Source organism: Colias croceus, chromosome 21 (assembly GCF_905220415.1).
Source record: "Colias croceus chromosome 21, ilColCroc2.1".
In the NCBI taxonomy this organism is placed as follows: Eukaryota; Metazoa; Arthropoda; class Insecta; order Lepidoptera; family Pieridae; genus Colias; species Colias croceus.
Genome location: NC_059557.1, coordinates 6,522,299 through 6,544,750, shown reverse-complemented (window position 1 = coordinate 6,544,750; position 22,452 = coordinate 6,522,299). Strand labels below are relative to the sequence as shown.

Below are 22,452 nucleotides of genomic sequence, written 5' to 3'. Positions count from 1 at the left end.
GGTTCGATTTCGATGAAACTTGGTATAATTATACCTTATTATCCTGGGCGTAAAATAGGATACTTTTTATCCTGGAAAAATACGTAGAAAAAATTAATCTTAATTTTTCAGTTTTATCCATAGACGTTGTTCCGTAGAACCGCGAACACACGTTGCGTATTATTATAGGCCTAGCCGTATTTGGGAATTGGGTCCAATAGATATTTATAAGATTTTATTGTCAGAGGTACCTACTCAAAATGGAGAAATAAACCATCCACGCGAAGACCGACATCCGCGCGGACGGAGTCGCGGGCGGAAGCTAGTGTCAAATAATGTCAATTTCGGCAACCCGTCCTGACGGGTGACACTGACGTTCCGCAGTAATTTATTGTTTGAAAACAGTTCACAATTTTAGGTTTATAAAATTACAATATTTGTATTAGGTTAAAAAAAATTATTATACCTAGTTTTCAAATGACTTGTAATAGTACCTAGTTAAAATATTTGAATAAATCACGTTGGTGAATTATCTGAGTAAACCATAACATTAAACATATGGTTTGTATTGATGTTCTGTATTAATAATTATGAAAATTACTTTGCAATATAAAATCAAAGAATACTTATACTCTAAAAAGAGTATAAAATGAACTTCTTATTAATGTTTGCTACCCATTTCAGTTATAAAAATGTAAATTAACCTATTTACAAAACATCTAGATTACACAATGTTAAATCGAAAATGAATTTTTCGTCCAAAAATGTTTTCTCCTGTTTATTTCTTCGACCCTGGCTAGGAGTGCCTCTTGGTTTATGGATCGCTGTTTCTGTTATATATTACTGGTGGTTGATATCAAGGATAAATATATTGGAAACACAAAATATCGTGTTTAAAAAGCAGCTTCAGATCTCTCAAAATGTTATGCGACAAATATCTGTGGACACCGAGATAACATACACAGTACCTGAGGTATGTAATAAATAATTGAAGAATAATATTTCAGTTTTACACAGTGGTTCATAACCCTTAAAATTATGCTGTAAGCCCCGGTACTGTGTGTTGAACATTGTGTTTTTTTCTGTCCCTGAATAACCTGTTCTAACAAAAAAAAAAGGTTCTCTGTTTTGCGAAGTATTTAATTCTAAAAATTACCTAAATTGCCAATGAATTACATAAGTGTTCTATTAGCCTATAGATAGGTAATGAATAAGGGTCAATAATAAATATGTTTGAATGATTATCAAGATAGAGTTAAAATTGATTTACCAGCTAAAATCACAACAATATTAACCACTGAATACAATACAAAATGACACCAAATACTATACAGATTACAGGAGTTATATCAAACTTTCAGATTCCAGACGTAGCTGGAACAATTTGTGAAACAGTGCATGTAGCACTCGTTTGCATGGGCAAGTGTACAAGAAATATCACTCCCATGTTGAAGTCATTGCTGCATCATCGGCAGAACCCGATACACTTTCATATTATAGTGGATAGCATGTCCGAACACACTATTGGTACGCTGTTTGATACATGGGATATACCTGATGGTATGTATGATATTTTGCAATGGATTATAATTATCGCAACTAGAATAAAAGAGCTATGTTCAACCTTACTATAGATAGTTGGGCTTTATAACAGATAGATAATTGTAAAGAATATGTAGAAGGGTAATGTATGAAAACTTTGTTATAGATATGTTAAAAAAAAATATTATATTATAACAGAAAAAGGTTAGCTTTTATGCCAAATAGCCCTTAGACAAATTTCTAATAATGGAAATAAAATCATAGCAGCATACATTATAATTCAGCTAAATTAGGATGTAGAGTGTTTATTTCTCATCTTCTCAGCTATAAAATTTATCAATCATCCATAATATTTCTTAAGAGATTTTTAGTACTAGATTTAATATGACTATAATATAGTATGTACATAGTTTTTAGTACTTTCATTAATAACTCAGCCCCCGGAATCACAGACACAATAGAAAATCTATTGTGACGTGGACCGATCGGGCCGCTGGGGGCTCAATGGATTAATGAAGTTGAATTCAATAATATAAACTTTTGTTGAGTTAAAAAACTATATTAAAGTTAAGTATCTTAATTTTCCACAGTAAAATACACCCAGTACAATGCCCAAAAACGTCTAGTGGAAGTTCGTTGGATACCCAACAGCCACTATTCAGGGATTTATGCGCTAGTCAAACTCCTGTTTCCCAGCATACTACCAGATAGTTTAAGACAAGTTATAGTACTGGATTCGGACCTAACATTCCTGTGTGATGTGGCTGAACTGTGGAGCATGTTTAGGAATATGACTGATGATCAGGTAAATTGTTTGAAACAAAAATGCTAGTTTTAAATTCTTAATTGAATGAACAACATCTTTGAATCAATAGTTGATTATTTTAATAAATAAACAAAAAAGGTTTGTTATATGTAATAAAGTTATTACTTTATTACATATAACAAACCTTTTTTGTGTATATTTACAAATAATAAATACAAGATCATTAAATAACCTTTTGCCAGTTATTAGATGATAATGGTATAATTAATACATAAACCAATCCAAATACAAACTCCACTAATTTAACCATTTTCAGTTCATAGGTCTAGTGGAAAACGAAAGCAACTGGTATTACGATAAAACGAAACGCTGGCCGGCGTTAGGCCGCGGCTACAACACTGGCGTAATGCTATTAGACTTGCACAAGCTAAGGACGGTAACAGACTGGACGCTAGTGTGGCACGAAACAGTTAATGAGAACCTGGAACAGTTGAAACAAACAACGCTAGCCGATCAGGATGTGATTAACGCGATTATAAAGAAGAATCCGGGTTTTGTGTTCAATATCAGCTGTCAATACAATGTGCAAATGTCTATGAAGACGCTGGCTAAGAATTGTTACGGTGAAGATGTCAATAATGTGAAGGTTAGTTAATAAGCTAGTAAATTTCCAATAGCATGAGGTTTTATAGGATAGAGCTCTTTGTTATTCATATGAACATGAATATCAAACATCATTCATGAGCTTGTATAAGTTTTTACATTTATTTGGCTAAATGTTTCTAATTCCTTTTAGAATGGAAAAAAATTGTGAGTTAGCATTTATAAATCTGAGATGTAAGTTACCAGATATCTATATATTGTTGATTTATATACATTGTTGTCTATTGTCAAATTACATAGCTGATAGCAATAAGATTAGCTTTTACGAGTGGACAAGAAACTACCAATTCCCTTTTCATTGATTTATAAAAACTTTCAGATAATTCATTGGAACTCACCCAGCAAGTATAGTGTGAGGATCAGAGATGCCGAATATTTTAAAAACATCCATCTATCCTATGTTAATTTTGATGGGAATCTTTTACGGGAAAAGCTACATAGATGTTCTCAAAATGAAGTTGTTACTTATAAGGTATAATTTAATAATTATAATCTGTACTATTGCATTGATTCAATATTGATAGGTATTTTATATTACATGATTCATTCTTAGTTCTTGACATGGCTTACAGTATCTATTCTTATATTAACATGTTGTTTCTACTTAAATTAACTGCAAATACTATGTTATCTAGGAATAAATAAATAATATAGCATTCAAAAACATTATTTATAGTAATATTATCTTTTTCATGCTGAAACTTCATATTGCAATAAAATGCCACCACATTAAAATTTACATTTACCATAAAAATATTCCCTACTTACTCAATATTTTTAAGCTATTGCATAGCTTCTATCGCGGGCCTTGAGCGCGGGGACCGAATCGAGAAATTCCGTAACGAAAAAACCTCACGCTCCCCACTCCGACGGGCGGAGGTGTGGCTTGAAGGCATAGCATGCAATAGCTTTACCGCGGCAGTCCCCGACTCCCGAGTGACACACGTCGTTTTTTTTTTTAGATGAACCACTCCGACCTCTGCCTAAGTTTCCGCGCAGCACAACGCGTAAAGCTACGTACACACTTATACTACATGGACTATAGCTACTCTAGTATCGATGGTTTTGACGTCACTCTAGTGTTGCAGTTGTCTATGGATAGACTGCAGTTTTTGGAGCGGCTTGTGAAGTATTGGGATGGTAGGTTTTTTTTTATTTGAGGTTTTGAATTGTAATTTGCTTCTATACTTTGTTAAAAAAAACTTAAATGTACTTGTAGAATAACTTGAATAAAAAAATACAATATTATAATATAAATCGTTAAAGCTACTGGACTGGTTTTGATTAACTTCCCTGTGTAAAAACATGGTGGAAATAAAATAAAAATAATAAAAAAAGGCACATTCCAATAGCTTTTTATATTAAAACACCTATATTATTAAAAAAAACCCATTGCGAAGCTATTGTTGATTTGAGAATAATATGAATGTAAAAAAATATACAAGCCACTAGCAGGGTGTAGTGAACCAATTTTTTTGAAGTCTATTGAAAAATTCATAAAAATTATACCTACATTTTATTTTACTAGCATTTATTACAAATATTTGATACATGTTTAATTAGGTCCCCTAAGTGCTGCGATATATCTATCGGACTGCGAAGTGACAAAATTTGAGAGCTTCATACGAGACTGGTCCGACACGCTCAGCTTTCGACGGAATATCGGATACCATCTTGTTTTTAAACACGATTCGGTAAGAAAATTACAAAAATATTAATATAATAAAGTTCAAATAAATTTATAATAAATTTTTTGTTCATTTAACTCAAAATACATAGTCGTTGGTTGTTTTGCGATGCTTTGCGATTTTTAACTATATTGTAAACTATCTGTGCCCTGCGGTTTCACCCGCGTTTCTCCGCTCCTGTTGGTCTTAGTGTGATGATATATAGCCTATAGCCTTCCTAGATAAATAGGCTATCTAACACCGAAAGAATTTTTCAAATCGGACCAGTAGTTCCTGAGATTAGCGCGTTCAAACAACAAACAAACAAACTCTTCAGCTTTATGATATTAGTATAGATAAGATAATTTGAATTCGGTTGATATATTAAAACCTTATACCTTTTACCAAAAATAGCAGGAACACACTTTCAGTATTTTACGTCACAACACGTGTGAAGAAACATCGTAGAACACTAATACTTTATACAACACACTTAATTACTTTTACGCTTGAGCAAAAACAAAGAAATAATATGTTTTTAAGATAGACGATATTTTTTATCTAATTATGTTAACAAAATGAATGAACTATGATTGATCGATAAAAAATGTCGATCTACCCGCGTTCACTTTGATATTTTAATCACGGCTCGCATACTACGCATATACTGCAGTCCACAGAGAAAATAACATACTACCCGCAGTCTGGGAATCTGTTATGAATAAACTAATCAATTTTATTAATATATTTTGAAAAAAAAAAACTAAAAAATTAAAGACTCTTTACGTATTAAAAAAAAATTAAATTCTATTACGTTTTAAATATTATAATAATGTCTTACCTTAGATTTAACGTGTCGAATCGAATTGAATACTTTCTTTTTGATTGAATTGGCCCCTGAAGTCTGAACTGCAAACAAAATATTTATGTTCTAAAGAATTTATTTATCTTTACAGGTACATTACCCAGTGAACTATCTCCGTAACGTGGCTTTAGAGAATGTGAATACGCCCTATGTGTTCCTAATGGACGCAGATTTTGTGCCCATGGCAGGTTTATATGGGCACTTGAGAGCAGCTATTAAATTGATCAACCCGTATCCGCAGAAAAAGGTAATTTTGATGTTCTTACTTATTTAACAATATACAGATTAATTTCGTCATGATGCCTGTTAAGTAATGAAATTATGAAAGGCTAGCGCTATTTTAAAAGTGTCAATATATTTATTTTATGTTTTAATTTATTAAAAAAGTGAAAAAATATAATACAATTATTTAGTGCCTATTGGTGGTAACCGACGTTCAAAACGCAACGTTTCCGCGCGTCCAACTCTAGTTCTTTCCCCTCCTCATGTTATACCTGTATGTATGCTCCCCCTGTATGTCTTATAATATATTTAGTGATAACACATTATGTAAATTTCATTTGCTTTTCATTATCTTAAATTCATCAGTGTTTAGTAGTACCGGCGGACGTGGGGCTCTTTTATAGCATGCGATGGGCCCCGGGGCCCACAAATTCTCACGCATAACATGAAAGCAAAACGTACATGTTAAGCCTTTATTATGTGTATGTATGTAGCTTCACCTCCTTCATGTTTACATAGTATTTACTATTTAGTGACACCTTACATAAATTACTGTAAGTCCCCCTACATTTTTGACGTTCTATTAAATTCAACAGTGTCTAGTAGTACCGGCGTTTGAAACGCAGCGGTACCGTGCTTCCGTGCCCCGGTATAAAGCGGCACTACTACAACGGTTAGCACGTCACGGGGCCCCGGGGGGTGATGTGGGGCCCTTTAGAGCACGCGAGTGGCCCCGGGGGCATAGGGCCACTAATTATACGAGGTGGGCTAATGCTACTGCGCCTTATGAGGTAATAATATTATTATGTTCTTATGATATAATAGCATTAGCAATTTTTTATTTCTAGTTTGGTATTTTATTTTTTGTTGAAGTGAAACTTCTTTATCGGGGTTGGAAAAAAATTTTGTGTAACATTTTTTCGTTACTCGTGACATTTTTCCGTTACGCGCCATCTTTTTCTTATCCCTACCACGCGTGATTCGACGTATTTCTGTAAAGTTGCATATAGTAAATTATTTTTGAAAAATAAGGTCATAAAGAAGTTTCACTTCTTACGCGTGTACACTAGTACACGCACACATTTTTTTTTGTTTCTCTGTCAAATTTAAGCATGAAACAAAAATATAAGTTGCATATAATTTCAGGTAGAATGGCAATCAGATTACGAACCATATTTAGTAGTACATCGCTCTGTGCCCAAATACGACACACGGTTTTCTGGATTCGGTTGGAATAAGGTGATACTTTATCTAATATATAAAAATCAATGCCACTTTTCGTTGTAATTCCATAACTCGAGAACGGCTGAACCGATTTCGATAATTCTTTTTTTATTATATTCCTTGAAGTACGAGGATGGTTCTTATGTAGAGAAAACGTTAATATGTACCACGGGCGAAGCCGGGGCGGACCGCTAGTTTTTGTTATATATGTTATTTTATGGAGTAGATATTATGACCGAAATATATATTATGCTATAGCCTATATATATAGCCGAGCCGTTCTCGAGTTTTAAACTTAGCAACACATTTGGCGATTAATTTTTACTATATAGTAGAGTTCTTTTCCGATATAATATTTACGTTTAATTGGAAAATTTTTAACGTTATTGTAATAATTTTTCCATCAGGTATCCCACAGCGTGGAACTAAAAGCGCAAGGCTACAAATTGGCAGTTTTACCAGATGCATTTGTTGTTCACACTCCACACGCACCGTCGCCGGATATAACTGCGTTTAGAGCTGACCCGCATTATCGCATGTAAGTTCGTAGTTATGTTGTGAGTTGGTTATGTTGTGAGTTGGTTGTGCTATGAGTTGGTTGCGTAGTGAGTTGGTTTTTTGATTAATTTGTCGTGCAGTGAGTTACTTGCGTAGTGATTTAGTTCTGTAGTGCGTTAACATAGTATTCGTGGTAAACATTTGTTTAACAACAAAGTTGTATCAACATGTAGCGGTTGCAATAATGAGTGAAATGTACAAGGCTACAAGTTCGCAGTATTGCCTTATGCGTCAGTTTTATTGGGCGTATGAGTGAGTTAGTGTTCATTTCAGTTTAGAGTGTTGTATAACGAGTGTGATGAAATTCAGTAAATTTACAATAAATATTTTTCCATGTAACACTACATGAAAAAATCATCTGATTTTTTTTAATTTTTTCACGTAATTGTAGATATTTTTTATTTAATATTTGTAAATTTTTATAGTTAGATTTTTATTTGCAGATGCTTAGCGCTCCTAAAGCAAGAATTCATGGAAGATCTAAAGAAAAAGTACAACGTGTCATTGGAAACTCCGAAAGACTCGCCCTACATGGCTGAAGCTAAGAGTCTATTATTGCATCAGAAGAATGATTAAAGTATTTAAAATTGTATTAATTTATGAACGTTAATTACAAACAAAAACTAAAAGATGCCTAAGTTGTTGGTCCTTTATTAGAACTGTTAATGCTTATGAGTTATGTTGAATCACGTATGCAAATATTCAATAAGACAATAGAAGTACAGATAAATTATTGTTTTAATTGTAAAAGGTTGTTTTATTTAGGTTCACATAATATAACTGAAACTGATTTTTTTTTTATTTTTTTAACTAAAAGTGGACGAAAATTGACAGTAAAAATTTAAGTATGTTACACATTATGTTTGATACATAGAGAGGTCAATAGAGTGAAATATACTCGCATTCTTTTCAATAAGTCACATAATTATGCATTTAATCATATTATTATGATTGCATAATAGGTCTACAATTTGTAACCAGAAAACACTGCAAAAATACTACGAAAATTGAAATTATTTGTGCAAGTCGAATATTGTACAGGGAATACATAATATGTATTTTAACAACACCAAGATGTGTATTGTGTAATGCTATTTACTCACTATTTTATATTGATTTTATAGATGCAATTTTATAAATTAGATTCTACGTTGCATTTTTTTGTGTTGTTTTTGTCAATAACAAATTGTTTAACACTATTGTAATAATCAGTCATATTATAATTTTATAATTAGTATAAAAATGTGTTATCTATTTACATTTTATGTACAATATCAAGTCACTGTAACTGTAAGACGGAGATTGTGGTTTATTTGAAATTGTATTCGGATTAACTGTAATCAATGTACATTGAATCGTAGAAATTACTAATTTAAGTGATTTCTACTTATTTCAGTGATGTTGATAAATTTTATTTTTTTATTAACCCATTGAGCCCCAAGCGGCCCGATCGGTCCCAGACACAATAGATTTTCTATTGTGTCTGTGGTTCCGGGGCCTGAGTTACTAAAATAACTTTCATATATGGAACTACAATATGTTCCTATAGTGTGTGCGTGACATGATAATTCCAATCTATAGAAAAAACAGGTAAAAAATTGATAAAAACATCACAATGTTTTCTCTTACCAAAATATATGAAAATGCAGATAAATTGCAAATTTCTATTCAATGCAAATAGCATGTCTAGTCCCGACATTCGTTTAAAATATCGTAAAATACAATCGGTCTTACTAATAAAATTTTACCCATTCGCTTTGCAATGGATTAGTTATTGCAATAACATGTTAGGAAGAGCAAGACACATATATATGAAATGGTAGAAATTTATTCATTGTTTAACTTTTTATTAGTAAGGCCGTGAATGACGAACGATATAATATTGAACATGAGGTGTGAAGCTTATGCTCAATATTATATCTTAATAGGTTTAGGATAGCAATACCTAAATATGACACATGTATTAATAAATTTGAGCTTCTAACATTACCATATACATAACAACATTATCATCAAAATAACCCACAGGGGTCATAGATTTATTTTTGCATGCTCATACTTTTACACGTATTTTTTAAATTACATAATGTATCGCACAGAAAGTGTAAAAAGCTTATTTTTAAGTATTTTAAATTAGTATTAAGTCTCGTCGTTCCTTTCACACCAAATTTTAATCGCCTATTTTAGCATAATACATTATATTATTATACTATATTATTTGATTATATTTTTATATGCCATTTTGCTTGAATTTTACCAAAGCTTGTCACTCGTACCTTGTTGTGTTAAGATTTATTTTAAACGTGTATCCATGTTGTATTGCGTATTATTTGGAGATTATAAATAAATTATTTCAAAAATGAAACGTTTTCCTTTCTCTACTTAAATAAGTTCGCGAAATAGACACCCCACGAAGAAAAACAGCTTCCTGAATGGATGTTTAGGAATTTGTCACGCAAAGAAACATTAATTGTTGTTTCAGAATTTTCTGGCAAGCGAAGCCGGTAGGTTTGATTGTATTGTATAGGCATACGGAAAGAATCAAGGTTATTTTAATCGGTATATAATAATTATATTTCCTTAAATCATATCTATTTGTAACGACGCAACCGTCATGCATGTAATGATAATAAAGAATAATATTGTTTATTAATTTATGATTGCGTCAGTATTTGTTTGGATTAGGTAAAAATGAGTATAGATTATATTTAAGATTAAGAATTGAATATAATATAATATTATATTTCCATCATTCTTTAGAATATCATCGTTCGACTCCTGATGAAATCACAAAAGAAAGAAACAACAAAAGGATTAACAGGGTTCAGACAGAAACAATTATTACTTATATAATTTAATTGTACCTAATAACCTGCTTTCATTATCATCTTCGGTTCGGAATTCATCAAAAAGTTATTGCTTTTGGGATTCTCTTTTGAAATCAGCATCCACAGAAGCACGATTATTTGAAAGTCTAATTCCTGGATATCCTTGTTCAATGTTTCCAAAGCTTTCTTAGCAGTTACCAATGGAGCGTTGTCGTTCATTGAGGATCCTCGTGATTCCGTCCTCTGCTTTATATTCTCTATTTTACCTGTAATCTCGTTAAGCATTTCTTGCCTCTCTGTCACTCCTACACTAACTTCTTTATACTCATTTGTGACTTTATTCAATTCATCCAACAGCATACCGTACTTACGTACTAGCGGTTGGAATCGTTCGTTAAGGATATTCTCTCTGGCTGCTATTTTTTCCATGACAGAAGTAATGTTATTGTAAAATTTGTTTAGTTGTGTACCAGTTGTTTTAGACCGCTCACATAATTCGTCTTTATAAACCTTCATTTGTGAGTGTCTCGTACGCCAGTCTCTCCCATCCGCTGAAATTTTCATCCTTAGGGCTGGTGCTACCCTTTCCAACTCTAGTTTCCAAGCTTCTTCATCATAAATTTTATTCCCTAATGTTTCAGAGTCCTTCTCTTCCACATCACCAAATTGTTCAGCATCTGACTCTTCAGAATAAATGGCCATTTCTTCTTCAACTTTGTCAAGAGTGATCTCTGTTTCATCTTCAACTTGGTCAACGTCGTCCACCGATTCTTCTGTGTCAGGGATATCTACAATAGGCTTTTGCCATTCGAAATTTTCTGCCTTCAACGCCTCGTCAGCTAAGACGTTAAGAATATAGCTGACTTGCTCGCCATAACCCTGTTTTAGCTTATGAGAGGAGAAATCTACAGCTATCTCTTTTTCTCTTAAGGTTTCTACAATCATAGCAATTATAGCATTAGGGTCGTCTTCTTCATTTGGTTGCTCAAAAGCTCTTCCCGTTTTTCGTATGAGCCAAGCAGCTGTCGATGCAAAGACAAAGAACTGTTCACCCGGATTTGTGGACGTAACAAAGTAGTACCGGCTCATTGGCTTCATTTTAATTTGCGGTCGCAATTCCGTGTCTATTTTCAATAGCCGCAATTTGTCCATTATGTTCAGATCCATATTGACATTAAGGCTCTGAATAAATTTTATTCCTTTTACTTTATTTGTTTTTACAAAAGAACTGGCGCCGTTTAAAATGCCGACCGAGTTCAATAAAACTATATCTGTAATAGGAAATGAAATTTCACCACTTGAAAAAACAATTATTGCGAACAAAGCAAACGCATTCGTGCGACGATATTTGTTTACATACGGTCGCCTAGCAACCGGCTTATTTTATTTGAGCTTTTCGTTCAAAAACCTTATATGGAATATAACCACAAAATAACGTTTTAAATATATTCCATATCATATTTTCCGTAATAAATAAATGTCAATATGTAATACTTAACTATTAATTTTATTTACATAATAAGATTAAAATCAGGATATCTTAAAAGCTTGATAAAATATGTAAGTAATTGATTTCAAGTGACCTTTTCTGTTGCATTTACGTATGATGCGTAATATTTATATCTTCTAGTATATTTTGAATTACTTATATTTTACTAGAGATCCGCCCCGACTTCGCCCGTGGTACATATTTCGCAATAAAAGGTATGTCCTTTCTCGGGTATCAAAATATCTCCATACCAAATTTCATGCAAATTGGTTCAGTAGTTTAGGCGTGATTGAGTAACAGACAGACAGAGTTACTTTCGCATTTATAATATTAGTATGGATTATGTTTCTAACGTCTTCTGTACACATTAAAAATCAAAGGAAGACTTCGTAATTCTTAAAAATCAACGAAAAAAAATTGGTACCATTTGTAAGCCCACACAGTGATTTGATTTAAGATAAACCACGTTGCCAAGAAACTTTTGAATTCTGTCCTTGTGGCTGTAATGAAAGCATAGGACGTACGATTCCGAATTTGATGTGGTTTGCTATATTTGTGAGATTCTAATGATTTAACAGGTTTTATTTCTATCTAAGACATTACAACAATTTTCTTACGCCAATACATATTTAGATCAAGGAAGCCTTTTGGTGTAACAATATGCACGTTTACTAATAAGAAAAGCTTTGTTTGTTTGTTTGAACGCGCTAATCTCAGGAACTACTAGACGATTTAAAAAATAATTTCTCTGTTGGATAGGTTCGTGATCCCTGAGCATAAATAAGACAAAGGTAGCAGCTGAACCCAGGGGATTGCTTAGTTTACTATAACCACAAATAATATAATACTATCTATAACTTTAAAAATACTTAAATAAAAAGTAGCCATACCATATAGAATTAAACCACTTGAAGCAAAAAAAAGACGGGTTGCACTCCGGGAGTGCCGGCAGAAGTGAAAACTTGATTATTAACGTTCAGCATGTTTGATATTTTGGAATGGTATCCGTCTTACGCATGGAATATAAGGGCTAAAAAAAATCCGTCTTACGCTTTTTCGATCAGGCCACGTGTCCTGACGCGAGTTTAAGATTTTATACCCAACGCCGCTAAAGAAGTTTTCACTTAAAAAATAAACACATACGTTTTAAAGTAGCGTATATTCATCAAGTAGATAAATACTAAAATATGGTTACCGTCATAACGAATTCGCCTCGCATCGGCAGACGTATCACTTAGAAGCATAAAAGGCTGTCTGACTAATACATAAGCATTAAGCACACGGTTATTACCGTCGTCTAACGTCAATATAATTAGGAAATTTTATATTAACGAGCTATTTGTTAAATTACCGAGTATTGAATAATCGTAATAGTAATTTGTAATTGTTTTTCCTATGTTAATGTGTCACCGAGTAATCTATTTATGTACAAATAAGTTTGTTTCTTGTGTGGGTTGTTAGATATGTTATATTTTATTAGGCTTTTAAATAATCGGTGATTAATGATTTCAATTTCCCAATGAATCTACCTATATGGAATTTAAATTGAAAAAGTTTTTCATTAATAACTTTTAAACCATTTTTTAATTTCTGGTTCAGAAAGAAGCTAGCAAGAAATTCTGTAGGTAGTAGGTACTTAGATTTATTTTAAGAAAGAAAATTTAACCTATTTATATCAAGCACACCTTTAAATTTATTTGTACATCAAACATAAAGGTATTACACCAGTTTAAATGGATCCCCAAACACACAAATTACTCATAATGTAGATTTTCAAACTCTTTTGAATCATTTTATTACGTGATATTACGGACACATCATTAGGTACCTTACTCGTAATAAAAGAATAATGTTTGGTAATTTTTACAGAGCTCATACACAAAAATTTTACAAATAACCAACAAACATTATTATAATATTATATTATGTTCATAATTTTTAAGCTCCGTGTGTCCCTGGCGCCTGGGCTTCACCTTGTAGACGCGTCGATGTTTTATTTTTGTGCACTGTTATTACGGAAAATATCAAATATTCAACGCATAAATATTCCAGCCCAAACATTTTGTGAATAACACGCATTCTGTGAACAGGGCTTTATTTAATAAAACATTGTTGTTTGTTATTAACCTTGTAACGACTAATTTTCTACGTAAAACAAAACTCTTTTATGACATCGGCGGACTATCTTTCTTCATATGTTATCTAGCCTAGATCCTGAATGTATAATATTTTTATAATAACTCTTAGGGCCGATTTTTCAATCCTTGGTTAAAATTTATCCGTCCAATAAAGTATTACACGAACATTTTTAAATGTCACCTGTAACCTGTCAAATACGCACAATTAGAATACATTTTTGAAATATGGTAGTTTAATACGTTATTCGATGAATAAGTTTTAACCAAGGATTGAAAAATCAGCCCTTAATACAATTAAAGCTCTATAAATTAACATAAACAATATTTATATCGCAGTAGCTGAGATAAGGTAAGAATAACTTTTTTAATTGATCTGAGATATCGACTAACTCGCTACTATACCAGCAGGTAAAGTAGAGCTAGTAGATAGAGCTAGAAATCTTTCTATAATAGATATTTTACCTCCTATTTGTTTATTAGATTTCGGTACTTAATCAAATCATATTTCTGAAATAACTTGATCAAAGGTAAATAATTTATTAAGTAGGTACTTAACTTAATAAACAAAACCCAAGATTTGGCGTTACTCCTTTTTGGATTTTGTGAAATATAAAAATTCGCATTAATTCAGTCTTATAATAAATACTTTAAGTTTAAATACTAAAAGTTTCGTACCGTCCATTCTTTCAGTTATAAAAAGTGCTCCGCTGATCCTATCGAGACCATATTAGGACGAGGAACCATAACTTCATGCTTGCTTAGTACTGGACGAAAAGGCTATCCGGTCGATTTCACGTATAAAACAAACAAAAAATATAAATGTTCCTCAATAAAGAACGGCTTTATCTCGTATTACTGGCGCGATAAAATTAGATTCGCTGACGACCGCCTGCGCAGCGTCAGTCACGCTTAGCGCTCGCGACGCGACGGCAGAGCGCGAAAATAAAATTCAAAAAGAGAATCCGCAACCGTTCCATCAATATTATTTTTTTTGTTTTGCGTCGCGTTCAGTGTTACGAAACAATTTTGTGCCAGTGCGTTACTATATATATCGTGTATGTGCTGCCTTATATTGTGATTCAGAAAACATTAAAACTGTGTGGACGCCGTGTAATGTGTATGCAATAAAGTTGCAGAAGGTGAGTGTACTTTTATGGTTCGAAAGTTGAATTTTTCTGATGTACATTCGGGTTTGGGAGAGGCCGTTGCTTGTGAAACCTCTTTCTATGTATGTCCGTTTGTGTGACAGCGTGTTACCCGGTTACCTTTTAACCGTTAGATGTATAGAATACCTTGTATTCTCAGTATAGAGAGATTGGCATGAAACTTTAATATAGCCTTAACTACTTACTTTGTTTTTATAATTGTATTAAATATACAGTTAACTAGGTACTTATACTTAATATAGATTAAGTATCAAAATTACTTGCTCTTGATTTTTTAATTTTTTTTCTCTCTCATCGATCTTTTATCTTAAAAATTAAACAAAAATAGGGTAGCCCTATAACATTTGAAAGAAAGATTTCTTTTTTCATTCGTTATATTTTGGTTATTTAGTTTTTCTCTATAAAAATGAAGTTGTTAGGTACAAATTAATTTATCATAGGTGTAATGACATACTTAGGAAATTCACCGTATAGGTATAATTATCTACCTATAATGCCTATAATCACTAAATTAACTCTACGTAATGTTCGTGAGATAATGGTAGAGTTATGAAGCAGATATACTGGATATTATTATGTATATATATACATAATATTTTAGTTAATAATATCATAATATTATATAGGTAGGTACATAGTTAATTAGGCTACTTTTTTAGTGCATTAATTAACATAGCATAGTAAACCTACACATGTAAAAAGTAAATACATATTAAATTATTAATATACATTGCACATGCCTATAAATATTTGATTAAATAGGTACCTACGAAATAAGAAACCTAAATAAGAAAATTATATTAGGAACCCACTTATTAATAATTAACCTCAATATTTAAAAGCAAATTGAAAAGATGAATTCAACACTTAGATTATTTTAAAGTAACTAGGTAGTTACTAGTTAGGTACCTACCTACTAGACCTCAATATTTTAAAGCAAATTGAAAAGATGAATATAACACTAACATAATTTTAAAGTGACTACAGTTTAGTCATGAAACTCGATAAAGTGAATATTAAACAAAGATTGGTATTGAACATTCCAATTCACTATAACAATAATTGAACTACGAATTAATTATCGTGCTTTCATACCTCAAGGCCGACATTTGCTTGAAGGTACATAATATATGGCACATTTATTTCATATAATACTATGTATGGCTATTGTTGTATGTCGATCTGCACGACATACAAAATACAATGGGTAATATCATTCTTACAGAACACTGGAAGATACGCATTTCTCACTGCAATCCTTGTTTATAATATCAAAGTTAATTTTGAAATGTAGAGCATTTATTCTTAAAAAAAAGGGATGCGTGTACTAGACACTAGTGTACACACGTAAGAAGTTAAAATTCTTTATGACCTTATTTTTCAAAAAATAATTTACTATGCAATATGCAACTTTACAGAAATACGTCGAATCACGCGTGGTAGGGAAAAAAAAAGATGACGCGTAACGGAAAAATGTCACGCGTAACGAAAAAATGTTACACTAAATTTTTTTCCAACCCCGATAAAGAAGTTTCACTTCAATAATAAAAGTTTTAACCCTAAACCACAGTCCACAGATAATAAGCAGTACCTAAACTTTAATTGATAAACTGTTGAGAATTTTTTATGCTGATAGAATTTCGAAATTACACGAAGGCCATCAACATAAGAAAGATGAACTTATAAGTTTGATACTTGTAAGAAATACGACTTACGAGAGAAAGTTAAACTTTTTAGTTCGCGAAGTTGACGCATCACCAAAAGTGTTGCAGCATTTGCTGAATGTCAGTTACCTAATGTTAACGCTGATTTTCAGCAGTCAGTTTGAAAATTTACAACCAAAATGCAATACTATTATTGTTAACTCTGTTGCAAGCGTGACCCAATTCGGTCAAGCTTGTTAAAATAAGTACCATCCTTACTTGTTGGCATCCTTGAAGAATGTTATGACTTATGGTAGGTATATGCACTCCTGTATTCACTAAGTATTTTACTTTTTCCGTGATTCGTGTCGCACATGAATTATGTAGGTATTTAAGAGAATAATAAAAAAATAGGCTAGTGAAATAAAAAAAAATCAATGTGACTATTAATGAATGTCGTATTTCTGCATTATACCTAAAATCGATCGAGTTTTACAAGTTTGACATATTAACGCTTGCAACTTTTTACTTTAGAACCAACTAAGTAGTATAGTATTTTTTTAACTGTGGTTCGGACAAGGTAGAGAACTTAACTTTAATACTTTTTTATTTATTGTTACCTATATAACTTTAATAATTTATACAGTTTACCATATATAATCTGTCAACTAGCTGTTCCCTGCGGTTTCACCCGCATTGCTCTGCTCCTGTTAGTCTTAGCGTGATGATATACATATAGGCTATAGCCTTCCTCGATAAATCTAACACCGAAAGAATTTATCAAATCGGACGAGTAGTTCCCGAGATTAGCGCGTTCAAACAAACAAACAAACAAACTCTTCAGCTTTATCTGAAAAACTTTCAATTAAAAATATAGCAATAAAATATTATGTTCAATACAGGAAGTATTTTGAAGGATTAGCTACCTAACTATACTTATACAAAAATGTCTACAAAACTACAAGAAATATGCAATCAATTCTTTGAGTACTACTTCAATGCGTTATTAACTTTTTACGATTTCAAAATCTGACATAGCTATTCATAAAATCTTGCAACGGATATTAAAATGTTTTAATGAAAATCGTTTGATTCTGAACGCAATATAAAAACTGCAGTATCAATCGGAATGTGAGAAGGCCAGACAGTTATTTCCGAACGAACCACTTGTGTATGTCTGCATTTCAGTAAACTCTGTAACGTGGCACCACTTATTAATTTATATTTAATAACTACCTACCCATTTCATTAACTATTATTGAGATTCCGTAAATCTATATAAACTGTAGTAACAAACCTTTTGTAGTTGTAACTTTTTTTATGCCGAAATGAAAAGTCACCTGAAAAAAATTTAACTAGGTACTCAAGTAGGTATATCATGGTTAAATCAATTCAATTAAATTTTAAATAGGTATGTACTTATTACTTATCAGCACAGGATTTGATTTTACAATCATTCACTAACTAGACGAGCTTTTTTGTAGATCTGAGTTATTAGGCATTTATTTATTTTCAGTAAAATATTTTATCATTAATTTAGTTGGATGTAATTGTATATCACATTTGTGACCTCATCCTACTTTATTTTAGAGTCAACATCTTTATAAAACATCTAGTTAAATACGTAAAAAACAATTAGGTATGTAACTATGTGAACGTTTCAATCACAGGTTTCAATGTTTAGTTACATAGTATTTTATTGTCTAATTATGCCAACATAATTGTAACAAACCACGGAAATTGTTGCTCATATTACTTAATACTGCTTATTACTAAATATAATTCGTAGCTGAAACATTAGGTACTAAGTAAGGTAATAAGAAACGGAAGGACGGACATCTTTAAGGTCATAATATTGTGGTCGGTCATAACCTAGTAAAATTATAATAAACATTACAATTTGTACATGACGTTTGAAGTCGGCAATATAAAATAGAGTTAGTTATTATTCTGTGATAGAGCTAATTTTTTTTAGTTAAGGGGTAACTGCTTGGTAAGTGTTGATGTTGAAGACAAATTCAATTTTTTTTTCTTATATTGAGACCAAGATTGAGACATAAATAAGGGATGATGATATTTAGGAATGCGCGAGCCGCGAGCTGTTTAAGCTATTAAGTATACATATAATTGTGGTAGTACAGCTATAACTGAAGATAATACAATAATTTATATAATATGAACTTATGATATAAACAGATACCTAATTCAATTTAAGATATTTTATACCATTTAAACTGCTTTTGAATGGCCGAGTATTATACGTAGTCTGCTAAACGTGTAGGCAATTCAGGAATGATGCATCAAGAAACTGACTGCTTCATATATCCCAGCATGCTTTACTTGCAAATGCACCCATGCGCTGGGTACCCATGGTGGGTACCCATTTTTATGCCGAAAAATAAACTTTATTTTTCTGTAGAGAAGTAGAATAATTGAATAAAGCATAGAGCCATAGAAGCTCCCTTTGTGTAGACGTACTGGGAGTTTAGACCTACAGCGTTGTGGATTCCTTTACACCTACACATATGTACTTAAAACGAATGCAACATGGAAAAGAACACAATGTCTCAAGTAAAGGCTTATCGCGACTCGTTTCGAAAGCAGGGTTCAATGACCGGGCTCTATTAAGCCGGTTTGACATTGAGGTTTCGAGCTCATTGTTAAATATTCTCTCGTCACTTTGACATTTTGTTAACATTACACCGTTTTTGTTTTTGGGACAGTAAGCGCGAACGGTGTGTTCGCGAAAATGCCAGCTCCGCGTTCTAGAGTCATTTAGGTTATAATTTTGGTGGGAAAATTGTTCCATTTTTGAATGAGCTAATGGGAATGTAAACAATAGTGAGCTTAATTTCATTTAGAGGCTATTAAAAATTATTGTAACTAATGAGATTTGGAAATATTAGTTTTACTTTTATCAGAATCAATTCAATCAAATATGGAAGTTAAACCTATATAATATGAAGTAAATTTTTTGAAAAAAAACAAAAACCGACTTCAAGACTATACCTATATTATTATGTACAAATTGAAACTAAAAAGTAGAATCACATTCAAATTCGATGGAATTACACAATTTTGTTACAGAGATCCCATACCCCTACCATTCATCATCAGCTCAGCAACATCAGATGGTGACCATTAGATGCAAAAATCTACATATATATTAAGATAATTTCTGATAAAAAGTGTATATGCCTACAAAATTTGAGGGATTCCCTCGATTTCCCCAGGATCCCATCATCAGATCCTGACCTGGTGACAATGGGACCACCTCTGACGTACGACCTACCAAATAAAAAAAGAATTATTCAAATCGGTTTATAATTGCCGGAGTAATCGCGTAAGAAATATACAAAAAAAAATATACAGTCGAATTGATAACCTCCTCCTTTTTTTTTGAAGTCGGTTAAAAATAAGCTATCTATGAATGAAATTTGGTACATAAAGACTATCAATATTAATTATAATCCCGATTGAAAGATTCTACTCGACGTTTTTACACCCAGACAAGACCCAGTTGCAACTTCCAGCAGTTTTAGCATTGAAGTTTTGAATCGGAAATCTATACATATAATAAATCTGTAGAAGGGTCAATTCTGTACATTGAAAATATTGAAAAAATAAATAGCAGGGGGTATTACTGGATCGATACCAAACCCAAATATGTGATTAAAAAAATTTTTGTCTGTCTGTCTGTCTGTATGTTCAGGCATCACGTGAAAACTAACGGTTCGATTTCGATGAAACTTGGTATAATTATACCTTATTATCCTGGGCATAAAATAGGATACTTTTTATCCCGGAAAAATACGTAGAAAAAAAGTAAATCTTAATTTTTCCGCGCGGACGGAGTCGCGGGCGGAAGCTAGTATAGAATATAATAGGTATCCAAAGAATGTTTTTATTGCTCATATCTGAACATCAATAATTTTGCAAACACTTCTGATGCAACTGTATCAACTTATCTCACTATATCACTAATTAAATACATATGTTCAAGATAAGTAAGCAACTAACAAGCTACCCATTAAGCTATTATGAAATCGCATGTTTACAAAAGACTTGCCAAGACTAATAATTATCTATTAACATTGTGATTATGCCAAATCGGTCACTATATTATACACCAAACAGCATAGAATTGAGACACCATATTGAGGTGATGAAAAATTTATAATCTTTCCACAAATTATTGATAGAATGCCAATTCTGCAATTCTGGCCTTGGTTAAGTCGTTCATTTTTGTCTCGTTTATACCGAGCGCTGGTCGCTCACACAATAATAACATATCTTCAGTGATCAGTCTGTAGTATCATAGTATGTAGGTACCTTTGTCCTTTTATCTACTATACATTGATATCTTTTATATCCATAAAATTAGTGATATTCGTAGCTATCATGATGCCTATCTTCTCGCTAACTAAATCACAGAACAAGCCCTCTTCATTAAGTCTTTTGATGTCCTCTAAAGAAAAATATTCCATTAACATTAAATAATCTTGTCATCTTCAGAAGCTGCCGACCTATTATGGAGAACGATTATGACGTATCCCAATTGACGTAGTGCACTGTGCATTGAGATGCATCTCAGCTTCACCATCACCACAGAATATGTAACATAAACAACAGATGACGGCGGTTTCCTTTATACGGGCTAGCACGTTTTGTGCATAGTTTATGAATTAAGGCATGCTTTCTGAATAATTTTATTAGAAGGAAAAATTGTGTTGAATAAAATTGTTACAGGACATTTAATTTAATTTACACACAATTTGTATAAAATGTCAAAAGGAAATATCATTAAATTTAAAATTTGCGACATATTTGAGTAACTCAATAAGAAGTTAAACTCGAAATAACGAATAGGTATACGTGTTTGAAGTATTCTATCGGAAATTGCAAGGCCATTCCATATAGTTAAACCCTTTATTAATATCTAACTTCTATGACTCATTAGTCATTCATCACTTGTGACAGAAAAGTGATGTTTTGATTATGAACAGCGAGAAACCATCCTCAAAAATTGTAGCATAAATACCTCTGTAGGTACATATCTTCACATTTTAGTTATGATTCTTCATCAAAAGCTCGATCAAGCGTCCCTCAATCATCACCTTATCTCCCTAATTATAACATCATTATCTATAGCCACTAGACCGGAAGCCAAAATGGTGACCAAGAATATAATACACCATTTATTTGGCCATCAGTCAACAATCAACCGCCCACGATAAAAGAATTTCACCTTGACTCGAGAAAGCGTACTTCGTCCAAGCATGCAATTTTTGCATGAACCAATTTAACATTGGGATTGGGATCGAGATTAAAATATAGACACGTGGGATTTAGGAACAGCCTGTATATATACACATGACACAATATAAAAGTACAAAAGTGAATGTTTGTCTGTATGCCCTTTATATTATCGTAAAGTATGCTTTTGATCATAATATGATGATCTTCAGCAGTATGTTGTACAGTTGTACATGACAACAATCTTCGACAGTGAACAGGCGAAGCCAAAGGACAGTGAACCTATAAATTGTTTACATTTAAACGAATACAGTGTCCGAACATTTTTACGTATTATGTTATGCAATATAATAATGTAAGAATAGATAATAATTACTAAACCGAATATTATCATTAATTATTGTACAAAGCTTCACTCATTAAGAAGTTATGGAAATTTATTGGAT

General features: G+C 32.2%; 3 protein-coding genes across 3 annotated transcripts in view; 2 read left to right on the top strand and 1 right to left on the bottom strand.

Annotated features, from left to right (window-relative positions):
• Window positions 1-709: 709 nt before the first annotated feature.
• On the top strand, window positions 710-9,369 carry LOC123701216 (LARGE xylosyl- and glucuronyltransferase 2-like). Its single transcript, XM_045648617.1, has 12 exons — window positions 710-952; window positions 1,341-1,539; window positions 2,112-2,326; window positions 2,604-2,933; window positions 3,270-3,422; window positions 3,913-4,090; window positions 4,514-4,644; window positions 5,574-5,729; window positions 6,301-6,495; window positions 6,851-6,943; window positions 7,336-7,466; window positions 7,930-9,369. The coding sequence occupies exons 1-12, from the start codon at window positions 725-727 to the stop codon at window positions 8,060-8,062; spliced, it is 2,142 nt and encodes a 713-aa protein (XP_045504573.1). The 5' UTR covers window positions 710-724; the 3' UTR covers window positions 8,063-9,369.
• A 981-nt stretch (window positions 9,370-10,350) lies between these two features.
• LOC123701165 (intraflagellar transport protein 57 homolog) lies at window positions 10,351-11,539 on the bottom strand. The gene has a single exon (XM_045648559.1). It carries the CDS (start codon window positions 11,479-11,481, stop codon window positions 10,351-10,353), a length of 1,131 nt encoding a protein of 376 aa, XP_045504515.1. The 5' UTR covers window positions 11,482-11,539.
• A 3,285-nt stretch (window positions 11,540-14,824) lies between these two features.
• Window positions 14,825-22,452, top strand: part of LOC123701217 (myosin light chain kinase, smooth muscle-like) — a 35,231-nt gene continuing 27,603 nt past the window's right edge. Inside the window, exon 1 of the mRNA XM_045648618.1 lies at window positions 14,825-15,080. The gene's annotated coding sequence lies outside the window, so the exon portion shown is untranslated. The remainder of the gene's footprint in view (window positions 15,081-22,452) is intronic.

Bases quoted from the DNA above. Each gene is read 5' to 3' on its own strand.
- LOC123701216 (XM_045648617.1), top strand. From the start codon at position 725: ATGAATTTTTCGTCCAAAAATGTTTTCTCCTGTTTATTTCTTCGACCC. The intron at 1,540-2,111 runs GTATGTATGATA...AATTTTCCACAG, and splicing joins TACATGGGATATACCTGATG to TAAAATACACCCAGTACAAT. The intron at 4,091-4,513 runs GTAGGTTTTTTT...ATGTTTAATTAG, and splicing joins GCTTGTGAAGTATTGGGATG to GTCCCCTAAGTGCTGCGATA.
- LOC123701165 (XM_045648559.1), bottom strand. From the start codon at position 11,481: ATGGATCTGAACATAATGGACAAATTGCGGCTATTGAAAATAGACACG.